This window comes from Pimephales promelas, chromosome 18 (assembly GCF_988280905.1).
Source record: "Pimephales promelas chromosome 18, fPimPro1.hap1.1, whole genome shotgun sequence".
Classification (NCBI taxonomy): domain Eukaryota; kingdom Metazoa; phylum Chordata; class Actinopteri; order Cypriniformes; family Leuciscidae; genus Pimephales; species Pimephales promelas.
This window is the reverse complement of record NC_142786.1, coordinates 32,775,926-32,793,582: the sequence shown is the minus strand read 5'-3', so window position 1 is coordinate 32,793,582 and position 17,657 is coordinate 32,775,926. Positions and strand designations below refer to the sequence as shown.

At 37.1% G+C, this 17,657-nt stretch overlaps 1 protein-coding gene across 2 annotated transcripts; it reads right to left on the bottom strand.

The window, feature by feature from the left end:
* Positions 1–1,560: 1,560 nt before the first annotated feature.
* On the bottom strand, positions 1,561–15,940 carry zdhhc18b (zDHHC palmitoyltransferase 18b). 2 transcript variants are annotated; one of them, XM_089122611.1, is made up of 10 exons: positions 15,110–15,940; positions 13,191–13,351; positions 11,622–11,777; positions 10,086–10,223; positions 9,796–9,847; positions 8,697–8,799; positions 7,151–7,263; positions 6,192–6,288; positions 4,793–4,869; positions 2,595–2,729 (listed from the first exon to the last, which is right to left on the bottom strand). In XM_089122611.1, exons 1-9 carry the CDS (start codon positions 15,343–15,345, stop codon positions 4,828–4,830), a joined length of 1,098 nt encoding a protein of 365 aa, XP_088978737.1. In that variant the 5' UTR covers positions 15,346–15,940; the 3' UTR covers positions 2,595–2,729; positions 4,793–4,827. The 2 variants fall into 2 exon arrangements, with proteins under 2 accessions (XP_088978736.1, XP_088978737.1); XM_089122610.1 differs by lacking the exon at positions 4,793–4,869 and having other exon boundaries at positions 1,561–2,729; positions 15,110–15,939.
* Between the last annotated feature and the right edge of the window lie 1,717 nt (positions 15,941–17,657).

The following is a 17,657-nucleotide window of genomic DNA, read 5'->3' as shown; positions in this document are numbered from 1 at the left end:
TTGACCTGAGTGCAAAAATGGAGGCTCTAGACCCTTCCAGAGCTGAGATATCAAAACTCAAAATTTCGACCCGAAAAAAAAACGACAGTGTTACCCCTTCCGTTTTTTTCATTTTTGGGCGAAAAATTAAGTTTCTCCAATCTTCTCAAAACTCTGGATTATGATAGAGGGCCACGAGACTTTGACCTGAGTGCAAAAATGGAGGCTCTAGACCCTTCCAGAGCTGAGATATGAAAATTCAAAATTTCGACCCGAAAAAAAAACGACAGTGTTACCCCTTTCGTTTTTTTTTCATTTTCGGGCGAAAAATTAAGTTTCTCCAATCTTCTCAAAACTCTGGAATATGATAGAGGGCTGTGAAACTTTGACCTGAGTGCAAAAATGGAGGCTCTAGACCCTTCCAGAGCTGAGATATGAAAATTCAAAATTTCGACCCGAAAAAAAAACGACAGTGTTACCCCTTTCGTTTTTTTTTCATTTTCGGGCGAAAAATTAAGTTTCTCCAATCTTCTCAAAACTCTGGAATATGATAGAGGGCTGTGAAACTTTGACCTGAGTGCAAAAATGGAGGCTCTAGACCCTTCCAGAGCTGAGATATCAAAACTCAAAATTTCGACCCGAAAAAAAAAACGACAGTGTTACCCCTTTCGTTTTTTTTTCGTTTTCGGGCGAAAAATTAAGTTTCTCCAATCTTCTCAAAACTCTGGATTATGATAGAGGGCTGTGAGACTTTGACCTGAGTGCAAAAATGGAGGCTCTAGACCCTTCCAGAGCTGAGATATGAAAATTCAAAATTTCGACCCGAAAAAAAAACGACAGTGTTACCCCTTTCGTTTTTTTTTTCATTTTCGGGCGAAAAATTAAGTTTCTCCAATCTTCTCAAAACTCTGGAATATGATAGAGGGCTGTGAAACTTTGACCTGAGTGCAAAAATGGAGGCTCTAGACCCTTCCAGAGCTGAGATATCAAAACTCAAAATTTCGACCCGAAAAAAAAAACGACAGTGTTACCCCTTTCGTTTTTTTTTCGTTTTCGGGCGAAAAATTAAGTTTCTCCAATCTTTTCAAAACTCTGGATTCTGATAGAGGGCCATGAGACTTAAACCTGACTGCAAAAATGGAGGCTCTAGACTCTTCCAGAGCTGAGATATTGAGATCTCACGCAGCAATTATGCCAGATAATAGAGTCTCGAGCTTCCATGTTTGCACTCAGATGTAAGTCCCATGGCCCTCTATCAGAATCCAGAGATTCAAGAAGATCAGGGAAACTCAAAATTTCAACCCCCCCCCCCCCCCCCAAAATAACGACAGTGGTAGCCCTTTCGTTGTTTTTTTGGGTCGAAAATTTTAGTTTCTCCGATCTTCTTGAAACTCTGGATTCTGATAGAGGGCCATGGGACTTAGACCTGAGTGTAATAAAATGAGAATTATTTCCTCTCACATGGTAATAAAATAACCAGCTTCACACACATTCGGTCACTCAGAACGCTCTGCGCAAACAATTAATCGTGCACTAAACATGATGATGGGTTTAAACACAGAAACGCATCAAACCCCAGGCTTGCCTGTTAGTTCTTCATATTTATTTGTGCAAATGTTGCAGAGGTCTTGAAAAACAGAGGATCAATTTCAGCATTCATAAATAACATTCAGTTTGCATATTAAGTCAAAACCTGGATAACAATATTCCCATTCAAACACAAAGTGTCCACACATACAGTAGCACACGAGTCAAACAATAAGTAACTAAAACATTACAGTATTGCTGCATTGAGACTTAGTGCATTGAGACTGTCTGATTACAGTGGGTCAGGAACGCAACGTGAAGAACAGCGGATGTGACGAGGTTTAGAGAGAAGCACTCTTTTCAACTAGACCCGGAGGCTTCATCTCATCCACGTTAGCAGGTACTTGTGCACACTATAATAACAATATGTTACAAAATCATGCTGAGGTCCTTAGGGAAAAATAACAATTCAACAAGACTCAACATGACGGATGAAGAATGATTGTGAGCTGTATTCTCCACGCATGCATTTTTTTTTTTTTTTTTGCATAAAGATTGGTTCTTGCTTATTGAAGCTTGACCAATGTATCCACAATAAGAAATGGATCCCAGAGCTCATATTGAGGACAACAGTGTTCTTGTTCCAGTATCGCAGTTGTGATGAAGCTCATTTTGGATCTCACTGTTAAGAAGACTTTTGAGACATTTGTGCTTGTCTTCATGAAAACACTCTGTATATATGAAGTTTTCCAGTTCATACTTCACGTCTGCTCTCCAGATTGCAGCGATGATTGTATTCAGGAAGACCCCAACACCACCGTCAGTTTACGAACCCGACGAAATTGATCAATCTTATGACGACAAACTCAAATAATCCAAGAAACGCATCGATGTGCAGGACGGAGTCGCATTGCTCAGCGCAGAGAACTGAATTTCGGCTCTCTGTTCTTCGAGTCCTTCCGTCTTGAACTGTGGCTGTGATGGGGTCTCGGAGAGGAGTTGGACGTCTTGTGGGTGTGATGACTGGCTTGTTTGCCCTTGGATCTGTGGTGGGAGTGATGTTTATGAGGGGTGTTGGTGGTCTCCAGGGCCGGAGAAGGGGTGACCTCTGGAAGAGGCTCCATGAAGGCCGGCGCCGCTTGAGGTTTGGCCTGCGGACAGGAGCTGGTGAGGAGAGGAGATCGAGAGGCCGTTTCCAGCAGACCTTTGGTACCATGCGTGCACTGTGGAGGAAGATAGGAAAGGGTGAGGTAACAATGGGCGAAGGCTTATGAAAGAAATAAACAAGAACCAGGGATATGGGAATGGGTGTGACAAAGACAAAAAAAGGAAGTAGATTCAAGTTAGACACAGGGGAAGTAAAAGCATTTCGATGCGGTTTAAATAGCTGAGCAGTAAAGCAACAGTCAATCAGATATCAGCGTCTCTGTTGACTCATGCAGATGGTTCTTCGATATAGAACTGTATATGACCATTTAAAGGCATAGGTATGTTTTATCTGACCTCAAGGGCATCCGAGATGTAGGTGTCTTTGTTTCCACAGTAGTTTCAATTTTGATATTTTTAGGTCAAACCGTTGTTGTCTGTCAGTCATATAATGAAGGTCTATGGTCACCACCTCAAAGTTCAAATTAAACATGATTTAATGACTCGTAAATGTAAGTACACATTGATGGCCTAAGACACGAAACGAGCGTTTGCGTGAGAAAACGAACAGTATTTATATCGTTTTACCTCTTGTAATCACAGCCACAAAGCGCCCGCGCCCTCAGACCACTTGGACGTGGCTGTGGTTACATTAGGTAAAAACTATATAAATACTGTTCGTTTTCTCACGCAAACCGCTCGTTTCGTGTCTTAGGCCATCAATGTGTACTTACATTTACGAGTCATTAAATCATGTTTAATTTGGACTTCTCTGTGCTGCTCTTTGAGGTGGTGACCATAGACCTGCATTATATGACTGACAGACAGATATCAAAATTTAAAATGCTGTGGAAACAAAGACACCTACATCTTGGATGCCCTTAAGGTAAGATAAAACATACCACAACGTTAATTTTAAAGTGAACTATCCCTTTAAGTCATATAAATTCTGCCAGGAGAGAACAATGGAAATGAACAACAGCGAAATCATGAGAATCAGAGATAAGGAGTCAAATCAGAACAGACAGACAGACTAACACAGATTAAAGGGTAGTTCACTGAAAATTAAAAATCTAAAATTTTCTCGCCCTCATGTCGTTCCAAACTTATTTGACACCATCACCAGTACACTAAAGGAGATGTTTAGGAGACGTTCTTAAAATGGGCTTTCTAAAGCCCTAGAATGCAACAAAAAACTAAATTTGGGCAACACTATTTCCCAGAGTCTGTTACACATTGCATGTACAGCAAATTACACACAACTAACCCCAAAGCAAACCATGTTCCTTACTATTACTATATATTACGTACTACGTTCATTATTCCTCAATATTTAAACAATTACACTGTAACAAGGACACCTTTAAATAAATTGTAACTCTTTCAAATCTAGCCATAATTAGACTCTTTCTAAAACTTAAGAGTGCGTTTTCTTCAGATATCATCTTTACAAAGTGCATCGGTATCTTCTGACACACACAATAAACACAACGTGAGCCGTGGTGTCCGATTCACAGACACGTATGAATCATTCTCGCTCTATCAGCGCGTCACTCACACTCACTAAACCACAACCGCAGCGTCGATATGACCAAACACAAAAACCACTGTGATGTATATTTTAGACACTTACGTCACATATTTACTGACTGGTTTTTCATATGAGTTTTGTTGTAATTAATAATGGAAATCTAAAAGTAACAAGTCAATAATATAAACTTGAGAGCTTATTGAAAAATTGTGAATGGTAAACCGGGGCTGTGAGGCCTCAACATGCATTCACTATATGCGAAAGAACCACTAGGACATTCAGCTAAACGTCTCGTGATTATCTTGTGAAGTGTTATTCACAGAAGTAATTATACAGGTTTGGAACAGGAGGGAGAGAAAATGGTTTGTGATTTATCGTTGATTTTGGTTCACAGCATGATAATGCAGCTTGACAATCAAAGTCCAAGTCCAAAATATATTGCACACAAACTAAACATGAAATAGTGGATAGTCAGAATGGGAGGAGCAGTGCTGATGCTGTAACACATCATCTGTAATGCTCTGTCAGCATCATGCAGGCCTAAAGCACGTGGAGCCGATGTGACGCCACCTACAGGAATCTGTGGACACGCTCCTGAGTCTTACCAACCTCCCCACAATCCCCTACTTCTGCCCACTGAACCATCAGCTGACACAAGACAGGGCGAAATCCAGGCAATCTTTTTCCTAAACACATGCACACACACACGGGACAAGGGTTAATGTGCTATGCCCGGTAAGTATAACATCACTAATGCATCGAACATGCCAAGAAAACCACACAACTGTCAGTGTGCCCTAAACAAACAACTCGCCCCACTTAACTCAATTATGGCAGAAACAACACATGTACATGCAGGACAGGAATTCTGTGGATCAAAAATATATTTATTTAACATTAAAAGGCATTTTTAACATATACAAGCACAAATATGTTCAAAAAGTACAAAAAAATGTCAGGAATGATCATTAAAAAAAAACCATGCTGTTATTATACATAAAATCCCATAGGGAAATGTCCATTGCATGCAAACTGTTTCACAACATAAACATGCACACACACACACACACAATAAGGCAAGTGTGAGAATAGCTACACTACTGCTAATAACAGTGAACAGTGCATCAGTGAAGAGATGCTTTAGCACCTTATTCATTTTTATGAAAATTCGTCATATTTAGATATTTCACATGGAAGTTACAACCAGAGAAAGGTTTAAACCAATAGCGCTGTTTGCTTGTTTACTGATGTGATGAGGTCGTTACTAGCTGAGAAAAACAAATAACTTCAAGGAACATTTAAGTTGATAAACACCCACTATAAAACTACAAAAAAAAAAACAACGTTTGTTTGATTAAACTAAATATTATTCAAATAACTTAAACAGCCAAGTTGTTTGTGTGCTCAGATCATAATAAAAACAACTTGAGTTACACAAACCTCGATAAAGGAAAACTAAACAACATTTTGTTTCAAGAGCGTCATAGTCCTGCACATCAAAAGTCTTTAAACCTTCAAATAAAGGGCTTTAAAAACCAACACCAGCATCACATGAAACTACAGCGCCTTTCCTGCTCATTACCTCAGAACTCGACCTAACCTTACAGGAAGACTGAAGTTTCGTTTCCTCTTTCTGTAAATGTGCACCATGAAGCATGTCAGCTACACCCATTCCTTTGTAAAGCACCTACACTCCAAACCCCTGATCTATGAAGGAGCTAAACAGTCTACAAACCATTATTTCCCTTTAAAACTCAAAGTAAACACATCTCATCTATCTGACTTTGACCAAGGCAGCACCGCCGTCACTGCTCTACTCAACGCCGAACAAATCCGAGACCGCCATCCAAATATGCCAAAACGCATGATACAACACAGCAAGAAGGGGAACAGACACAAATAGTCAGGCGGTCGAGTGGTTCTGTATGAAGATGGCAGGTCGCTGTAGGGTTACGACCGGGGGAGGAGGAGGAGGAGGTCGTCGGCCTGAGGTGACTGCACGTCCTACCATGTTTATGTCGTTTTTGGCAGCTGGAAGTTCGATTTCCACCGGACTGGTCTGGACTGAGTCATCGGAGGGCACAAATCCTCGCCTGTCAATCAAACTGACAAGACGACAGAGGAAGAATGGGAAACACAATAAAGCCACAGTGATAAATCCAGACTTTAACTGCCCTATTTAAAGGGTTAGTTGACCCAAAAATGAAAATTCTGTCAGTATTTACTCACCCTCATGTTGTTCCAACCCCGTAAGACCTTCGTTCATCTTCGCAACACAAATTAAGATATTTAAGATATTAAGATCGCTCCATAGGCTTCTTGAGGGAATGACACTTGCCGGCATCGAAAAGTCATTAAAGACATTGATAAAATAGTCAAAGTGACTACAGCGGCTCAATCTTAACTTTATCAAACGACGAGAACACTTTTTGTGCGCAAAAAACAACAAAAATAACGACTTTATTTCAACTATTGGTTTATTTCTCCCTCTGCGCGAGTCAGGTTACTAGTTTAATAGCGTAAGCTTCTGTTATTATACATCACACGCATCACACACACATGACCAGCGTCGGCCAATAGTGAGCCTTCGTGTGACGTAGCTTTACGCAATCACACTACGTTAACTGACTACAGGCTCATGGAGAAGGAAGTGAATAGTTGAGATAAAGTCGTTATTTTTGCGCACAAAAAGTGTTCTCGTCGTTTGATAAAGTTAAGATTGAGCCCCTGTAGTCACTTGGACTATTTTAACGATGTCTTTAATGACTTTTCGAGGCCAGTAAGTGTCATTCCCTCAAGAAGCCTATGGAGCGATCTTAATATCTTAAATATCTTAATTTGTGTTGCGAAGATGAACGAAGGTCTTACGGGGTTGGAACAACATGAGGGTGAGTAAATACTGACAGAATTTTCATTTTTGGGTGAACTAACCCTTTAAGATAACCTCCTGATCTACACACGTCTCACCTGGGCGGCATGGGTCCACAGAGCACAGAACAGCAGTTTTTCATCATACTGTTGTAACTGTAAGGATTCCCAACGTCCTCGTTTCCACTTTTCCCTGACCATGAACCTTTAATCTGTAATATGAAAGAAAAAAATAATACAGCTACACAGTTTGCTGATAATTTACTCGCCCCCATGTCATCCAAGATGTCCACGTCCTTCTTTCTTCAGTCGAAAAGAAATGAAGGTTTTTGATGAAAACATTCCAGGATTTTCTCCATATAATGGACTTCAATGGGGTCCAAACGGTTCAAGGTCCAAATGAGAGTTTCAGAGCAGATTCAAAGGGCTCTAAACGATTCCAGACGATGAATAAGGGTCTTATCTAGCGAAACGATCACTCGTTTAATAAATAAATAACAAAGTTTAAGTTTTATAAGCTCAAATGCTCGCCTTGCTCTGTTCTGTGGTGCGTGTTCGTGACTCTCCTGTTCATCAAAATAAACAAATCTTTTTTCGAGTCATGACTCAAAGGGTCCTAGATAAGACCCTTATTTATCGTCTGGAATCGTTTAAAGCCCTTTGAACAGTTTGCACTGAAACTGTCTTTTGGTCCTTGAACCGTTTGGTCCCCATTGAAGTCCATTATATGGAGAAAATCCTGGAATGTTTTCATCAAAAACCTTAATTTCTTTTCGACTGAAGAAAGAAAGACATGGACATCTTGGATGAAAGACATCTTTTTTTTAAAGTGAACTACTCCTTTAACAAAAGTACTTATTCTAAGATTTATGTATTTCAACTCCGTTTAAAGTTTTCCTTCAATCTCAAATTCATTTGAACTATACAGATTTAACACAAACTGTGTTTGTAATGCCTATTTTGTCAGTCATGCAACAGACAAAATATGAGTAAATTCATAAGTTGACACTATTGCTAAGTATTTCTCCTAAACACTGCAGTGAACCAAAGACAGTCTCAAAAGCACACTCACAAACCACCTTGTAACCAATCAGATCAACGTGTGATTGTCAATGATTGGATCTCTGAGTGAGTGGAGGCGGGGCTAACTGGCATGTTCCTAGAGCCACGAATACTAAATGAGGCATGGGTGTAACGTTAAACAAGCTAAAATTTAAGGCATGGTTGTTTTTTTAAGGAAAAAACTTCATTTGTCATTTTGGTGATTAAAGATTTATTGACTTTATAGACGACCTAGGGCAGGGATACAAAAAAAAGTGTAAATACAAGCTTTAGTTTTCAAAAAAGCCCCAGATGTAGAGACTACAATATATTAACTATAAACTAATAGTGTGTTAATGATTTGCAAGGACTTTAAATTTGTATACTCAGTGTTACCAAAGACTTTTGCTGACAAATAAATAAATAAAAATCAAGTTCCAGGTAACACGGAGAGAAAGACTAAGCATCGACACAGTAACAATATGACGCAGGTAGAAAATAGGTGAGGTTACACTTTCAATTTGCTATTAAAGTATTAAATTCAGAATAAATTAGCCCTGAAATTAAAAATTCATCTCTTAGGTTATGAAAGAAAAACACTCACATCCTCATTGGTAGTAAGATTTGCAGCCACCAAGTATGTATGGAAGCCTGAGAGGCCCAAAATGGACCATACAGAAAAGAAGCAAACTACTAACTCGAGAGCAGTGGACAGAAGTCAAGGAAGACTAGAGAATTTGAACAAATACAGAAATACAAATTAAACGCAATACAGGAATATACTGGGAACAAGCAGTGCATTTACACTTATAATGGAAGCCTATGGGGGCAAGTTAATAAAGTACGAAGCCCCGCACATGACTTGAGAGGCCAGAAATTAGGAATCCGTTCACTGTTTTTAGTTAAACTGTGGCCACAATACAACTAAATAAAATCAAATAAAAAGAGGGGACAGATTTGTACAATCTGGTCACAATTTACATAAATCAGGGAATGAATTGGTAAAACATGGCCATGCTTCACCTACTGTAAAACAAAGGGAACAAATTAATTAGTCTTGGGAAGAATTTTACTAAAATGAATTTGAAAATGGAAATTAATACAACATGGCCACAAATTAAGTCGTTGAAACTAATTCTTAATTTGTAGCCAAGATATCTGAACTGTGTTTAAAAACAGAAATGTGATTTTTGAGGCATTGTGAACCATTCAAACCGCTGACGTAAAAGTTTTCGGTAACACTTTACAATAAGGTTCATTAGTTAACATTAGTAAATGCATGAACTAACGATGAGCAATGCATTAGTTACAGTGTTTATTAATCTTTGTTAATGTTCATTGTGCGTTCATGTCAGTTCACAGTCCATTAACTAATGTTAACTAATACAACCTTTGATTTTAAAAACGTATTAGTAAATGTTGGAATTAATATTAACTAAGATTAATAAATGCTGAAGAAGTATTGTTCACATATTAACTAATGAACCTTATTGTAAAGTGTTACCAAGTTTTTTACTAGCACACAAAAATCAAAGCACTGCATTTCAACATTTAATCCAGTGTGGATTCGATTTTGAGGGACAAGTTGAAACTATTTTTGTCGTCTCAGATGCTGAAGAAGCTTCATTTAATAACCCAAAACATCCTTTTATTAGAATAAAATCATCTGAAATCAGAGTCAGACATCTAAAATGAAAGGATATCTGGCAGGACTCGCTTGGAGAGCAACAACCAACCCATTTCCTCCTTGTGACCCTATAAAAGAGAACATTAGTCAATAAAGGTTATCTCAAATCATACACACGGCCTCTTACAGGCTCATTTGGCTTCAATACAAACTGTGATTCACTCATGCATGTGGATGTGTAGAATAAAAGCATTAGAAAGAAATGCCGAGTCTTGTTACAAATCCGTTTACACGAGAGAAAATGATCTGCTATCATCGAACGAACGGCTCAATCTTTGCTCAAGCAATTGAAATGATGACACATACTCAGAGCCAGGTGCGTGGTTACACAACCGAAGATGAAGGCCGTGAGGAAGGAGAGCGAGACCACGAAGGTGTAGAAGAAGCGATAGTTTCGTTTTCCCACACAGTTCCCGACCCAAGGGCAATGATGATCGAAGCGCTCTATCAAAGACACAAGACAGCAGGGCGTCACACGCTTCTTGATTTATTACAGCAGTGATTAAAAACTCTGCTGGCTTCAGAATAAATCACAACCTATCAAACCGGCTTGCATAAATCTATCAGCATTAATAACACTGCAACATCTGAGAAAAATAACATCCCACACGGATTCACAAGCAGAACTGTGTGAAACTGCAAAGAGGAACAAATATATTGCCTTTTCATAGCGAATGTGACTAGATTACATTTTATGAAGACATGCGTGGCGTTTATAATTCATTTTCTGGAACTGATTCAATTTTGGAATTGACTCGTTTAACAGCCGAATTCCTAGTGAAAAACTACATTACCTTGATTCTGCAAAAACATTAAAAATAAATAAAATATATAAATAAATAAATATATAAACAAATAAATAAATATATAAATAAATTATATATATATATATATTTAAAACAATCAACACACAAACTGCAACAAAATGACACTTTAGCGGCCACCCACTCCTATAAAGCTCTGCAAATTACATACTAGAGTACGTCTTCCCAAGGCTCTCAAACTACTAATAATTACTTGATAAAGAATTAATGAATTGCTTTTATGATACAAATTGTGATTGTAAAAAAAGGGATGCACAAATTCATAAAAATGTAGATTATCTATCAATATAGCTATAAAATAATAGCAATAATACATTAAAATAAAAGTTACAACACAAAATATAATAATAAAAATTACTAAAGAACAATAATTATTGCTAACAATCTATTATAATTAGGGCTGTGAAACGGTTAATCGAGATTAATCGCATCCAAAATAAAAGTTTGTGTTTACATAATATATGTGGGTGCACTGTGTCATTAATCATTTTATATATACTATATATATATATATATATATAAATACACACACATGCTTGTATAAATTTAAGAAATATTTTCATGTATACTGTATATAGATTTATATATAATTTATATAAATATTTTATATATAAATAATATTTTTTTCTTAAATATACATGCATGTGTGTGTATTTATATATATAAAAAATAATTATACACAGTGCACCCACATATATTATGTAAACACAAACTTTTATTTTGGATGCGATTAATCGCGATTAATCATTTCACAGCCCTAATTATACTGTATGTCATTAGACATTAAATTTGAGGTCCTGTTGCTCTACGACGAAACTGCTGTGGTGTTCTAGGTCTGCTAATGTCATGTTAAATAGAAGCATGTGACAAATGCATAAAGGTAAATGTAAACTTCTACCATGAAGTAGAAGCAATAGTAGAATGGCACTCAGATTAGCAAACGTCGCTAATAAAATAAAACAGGCCCGGATTTGTCGTCCCAAGCCAAATAATGCATGACCTCTGACCCCACACTCACCCACACAGTTGTCACACAGGCTGCAGTGGGAGGTGCGCGGCGGACGGAAGATCTTACAGGTGAAGCAGTACTTGAGTTTCACCACCTGCTGATTGATGAGGACCTCCTTAGTGCGCGGAGGGGGGCGGTAGGATGAAGACGAGCCTGTTGGGTTGTCTGAGAGAGAGAGGAATTTCAATAACAAAAGTTAAAGAATAAAACAAAACTGTGCAGTTAGGATCATTCGGATTTTAAAAATCTCTTATTGAACAGTTTCTAATAAGGGTCTCTAAACAGCGAAGACTTCCTCTTTTTTGGAGCTAGATGAACAGAATATATTTCTTCCTGATAAAGTTCCCAAGGCCTTTAGAATTAAAATATCCACATCATCACACACCCTCCACCATACCTGGAGATTGGCATGGTTTTATTTCAGTTATCCTAACAGCTGGTTTGATGTGCATTGAGAAATGATCATTTTTTATTCCTCTTTTTAGTCAACTTTAGCATCAACTCTATATACACATGCACTCTATCCCATAATGCAATGCCCTAGACTAGCCCTCACATTTCCACAGTGATGAGTGAACCAGAAAAAACATCAGGCATATTTCTTAACTCATTATATAATCAACTGGATAAAGATATTTTAGACAAACTTGAATAATAAATGCAAAATAATTAAACAGATAACTGAATAACACTCGCTGAATAATTATGAGGGTTGCAGACTTTTTTTTTTTAAACAAATGCATCATTGCGTAGTGCAGGGGTTTACAAATTATAGTGCATGGACCCTCAGGGGGTCGCAAGGGAGTGCTAGTGGGTCCATGGAAAAGTTTAGAAAAAAATTTAAATTAAATTTAAAAAAATAAATGATTAAAATATTACATTTAAAATAAAATTTTAATTTGTAAACAAAATAAATACTAAAAAAAAAAAAGTTCATTTATTTTACAAATTTATAACAGCATAATACAATATAAATTGGGTATTTTTACATGAAAAAATAATATATATGTAAATAAATATATATATATATATATATATATATATATATATTTAGGGCTGTGCAAAAATTAATTGCGTCCAAAATAAAAGTCTGTGTTTACATAATATATTTGTGTGTGCTGCATATAATTATTTTGTATATATAAATATTAATTTTATATAATTTTATATATAAATATACATTTTGTATATATTTGCACTTAAATTCTGTATATAAATATATATAAATACATAATCGATATTATATAAGTATATTTTTTTTATATATGAATAACACATTTTCTTAAATATATACATGCATGTGTGTGTATTTATATATACAAAATAATTATATACAGCACACACAAATATATTATGTAAACAAAGACTTTTATTTTGGATGCGATTAATTGCAATTAATTTTTGCACAGCCCTTATTCATTTTAGAATAGGTGAAAGATGATCATATTTTGGGGCAACTAAAAAAATGGCATTGCACACACATTAAGTTTCACCAACTAGATTAAACTAAATCTAGCATGCCATATATTATCCTTTCTGAAGATAACCATGGACATGTGGAGATGCGTGCTCCCTCACCGATCTGTTTCTCAATGTCTGCGGCCTCCTCCGGCGTCGCCCGGGGCAGAATCCCCGGATCCGTGAAGCTGGTCTGGAAGAGAGAGATGAGCACAAACACAAAAAGGACCCCTCCGACGGCCGGGATGCAGCTGGTCAGGTGCTTCACCAGGAACGGGCAGCTGGAACCACACAACGCCTCAATTAGTCAAACATTGATTTAAAATATAGTGCTCCATTAAACGATTCCCTTCCCTGCAGCTCTGCGGATCCCAAATCCAATGTCTAATGCTAAACCAATGCACTATAAAGAGAACGAGAGACCGTGGTGGTGTACAACAACTGATGAAAATAAAGAACATAAACCTAATGTAATCTACAGAATCTCCACATAATGTGCTGGATCCACAAGGGATTGCTTTAAAATTAGGAGTATGATTAACACTAAAATTAAATGAGACACACTTTTAAGTAAGCATACATCATTAATTAAGTCCCTAAAAGTGAACTCAGTACAAATATTATCATGAGAGAGACGGGACATTTCACATGCAGATTCATAGATCATTTTCTATTATTGTATAAATCAGGATAGGGAGGCATGTTTATTTGCAGTTTGAAACAATCGTCTCAACCACGCTAATGAAAATTTCCAATATCATTGCCCTTGGAAAGATGCATTTATTTGCCATACGCAAAGTATTATCAGGACGGATTTCAAGTCTATCGAAACGACACTATTAAGTGGTTTGCTGAACTGCGACAGAACAATTCACAGGTTAAATAAACTTAATTTAACAACAGACATTGTCATAATTGAGATATAAATTAAACAATTAGATAATATATCCATAACCATTAATATCACAACACAAGCTTGTATTATTGAGAATTATTGCTATTAGCAGTTCTTAATTTTGTATTTTGTATTGCTGTAGTTTAATGATCTAGTGACTATTATGAATAAAACTAATTTAGAAACAAATGTAGATTAAAAAAATGGGATGATTTCTAATGCAGGCTCTTTAACAGGACAGGACACCTTGTCACAGTTTGTTCAAATAATATGGCATTAGTAATAACATTATAAAAATGGTCATGTATACATCAAATATAATGCCAGTTATATTTTATTGTTGTAGTCTACTAATAATTTAGTTCTAATACATGAGGTACTGCATATAGGTAAACTTAAAAATAAAACATATTGATTCAATTGAGTCAATCCAATGCTGATTCTATAGAAGGGCATACTGACACATCAATGGGGCAAGTTGTCACACTGGAAACCTGTTTAAAAGATAAAAAATGCTGATAACACGTGACAAATCGGCAAATTTATGAAAAATACTTGTCTTATGCACACTCACTCATTTTTAACGCTACCACTGACTTCCATTAAAAACAATCTTATGTTCCACATAAGATTCTCATTTAAGAGTGATCTATAATTTTAATGTCAGGGTTGGTTTATTCCACAAAAACATCCTAAATAAGACGTGTTTGAGACCAACATCAAACCACTGGTAGAGTAAAAACAGAATTGAAGAGTTCAGATGCAAAAGCCTCTAAGTGCCATTTGAAATTTTCTTCTAGAATGATGATTTTTATCAAACTTGTTCAGTGATTTCACTTAAATGGCAATGATAATTACCTATTAATTGTTATTTAAGTGAAATTACTGAACTTAAATATACAAGTTTGACAAAAATCATCATTAAAGAAGAAAATTTCAAATGGCATTTAGAGGCTTTTGCATCTGAACTCTTCAGATATATCGATGAAATAGAAATTGGACTTTTCTCTCCAAACCCTGAGCGCGTTGAGATGCACTTGTGACCCCGATCTGCTCTAGGCCTATATAGATGTGCATGTACAAACAATACAACACTTATTTGTCCTATCAACAACAAGCCAGCTCAAGGCAGAATCAGACTCACTCGAAGACGAAGAAGAGTCCGCTGGTGAGCAGGATGAGTCCCAGTGTGAGCGGCAAGACGCCGCTCTGACGCGCCACGATGATGCGCCCGTCACAGTAGAAGCGGTTCTTCCCGGGAAACACCTCCCATTTTCTCCGGGCTCGTTTGGGCTTGTGCTCGGGAAGAGGTCGCGGTGGAGGCGTCGGGGTCGCGAGTGCATGAGGATCTATTTGCTGATATTCGCGGTTTTTCATCATTCACGGCGCTCAGTGTCCATCAAACATCAGCTGCTGCGCGTTACGAGCGGATAGATGTCGCTTAACAGTGTCATTACACAAACAAACACGGCACGAGCACACGCCGACCGCGTCCCGCTTTTGGCAAACAAACAGATCGCGAAAAAGCGCGACGGATTTACCAGCATGTGACGTAACGCGATGTGCAGCGACAACGTCACAAACGCGTCCTCGCTACATGGTTCGATTAAAAAACAGCGGTAGTTTGTTTTTAACGCAAACGCGCGCGTCACCTTCCGCTTCTCGCGTGAATGTTAGAGCACACTAATATATGATCTGCTGCACAGATTTATCCCGCCGCACAGATGATGTGGATGATGGCACGCAGGATGTGACGCTATAGTCCTCAGATGCTCTTCACAGGCAACGCCAATCCCAACATGTTAAAGAACTACAATTTTACCCCAAAATCCACGTTTCGCTGTCTGGATTCCAGTGGTTTCTGCGTATTGCTTTCCTGTAGCCTATCTTTCGGTAGTGCGTGAATAGATGGCTCTAATCGTTATAATCAGCATCCATTGCACTCATCCCTGCCCGGCAATTGTAGTTATCTGTTTGTAACCGCTAGATGGCGCTGTGGGATTAACATTGCGTGCTCTGATATTTCCATTTCTATGGAGATATGCAACCACGTGTTCATTACTAGCATAGATATCATAACATATCTGTATGTTTAGCATGAAAATGTTTTTTTTTTTTAAACGAACATGTACAACTTCTGAAACAAAATCAAAACTGACATATGCATCTATTGTTTATCGTCATTTCAATAGAGAGCCGAAGTGATGACGTCACTTTGTAGGACAACACGGAAGCTAGCGGCGCATGGGTTCCGTCGGTCGAAAAGCAATGCATTTTCCCCATAGACTTTTGGAAAATCGCACAAAATAAGATCTGTGTTTAACAAAGGGTTGTGACCCTTACACGTTTTGTCTATCAAGATAATATTTACAAGGTAATCCAAAATGTATACATTTTAAAGCCTAGGCTATATAAAGATTTTAAAAAACACAATCAGACACAATAAAGTTTAAAAAAAACACAAGCAGGTTATAACTGTGTGTTCTGTGTCATAGATCAAAACGTGAACATATTTAGAGGCTTTGTTCACCACAGACCTTATTTCAGGCGATTTAGCAAAAACCCATTCAAAAATCCCATAGGCTTTAGAGCGAGGGAACCGTAGTGCTAAAATGCTAACTCACTTCCGCGTTTTGGCCTACAGAGTGACGTCGTAACTTCGGCTAGCATGAGGCAAAATCAAATAAGATATGACATCTCTGCATGTTTAGGAAGAAAAAAAACGTATAAAATACAACATCAACAAAATCAAAACTTATATATGCATGTATTTGATTGTAATTTCAGTCATTTTAATTGTAGGCTATGCAAGATAAATAATATTGCTTTTAAAGTGCTCGTTACTCATAAAAACGGCTATTTTGGGGGATTGCATGCGCTGGACTTCACTTTCCAACCTAATGAAGGAAATTTACAACTGCAACTTTAAAATCTCTTTAATTAATTATTTGAACGGATTGTCTATTTGTTTTTACACAAAATTTGATTAAAGTACAAAAACTATTGAAAACTGCATGCATTTCATATTCATCTTAAAATAATATTGGCAGCCTACAGATGCCTGTATTTTTACAGTATCCAATTATCCAAATTCAGCCTGTGTTTTCTTTGGTGTTGGACACCATTAATCCTGTGAGGGGAAAAAAATGTGACTTGCAATATGCAGTTAATAGAATCGTCCTTAGAGCACCTAAACACTTCTGTTGAGTCAGGCCTCCACCAAACAGCACTTGAGGATAACTGATTACAACAGAAATACACTTGGGTTACAGAATACATTTGCATTGGAAATAAATAAGACATTCACAAGTTTACCAGCAGAATTGTGAGACTTAAGTACGGAGACGTATTAGTACGGAGGCGTATTGCATTCACTTGAAGAAGAAAAAAAATCTACTCCGTTTTCTGAATTAACGAGTTAATTTTTCATGAGAAAATTTTTTTCTGTTTTTCTGAATTAATTTTTCATGAGAAAAAAAATGCTCCGTTTTTCTGAATTAACTAATAAATTTTTCGTGAGAAAAAAAGTTTTTGCTCTGTTTTTCTGAATTAACGAGTTAATTTTTCATGAGAAAATTTTTTTTCTCTGTTTTTCTGAATTAATGAGTTAATTTTTCATGAGAAAAAAAAATGCTCCGTTTTTCTGAATTAACTAATAAATTTTTAGTGAGAAAAAAAGTTTTTGCTCTGTT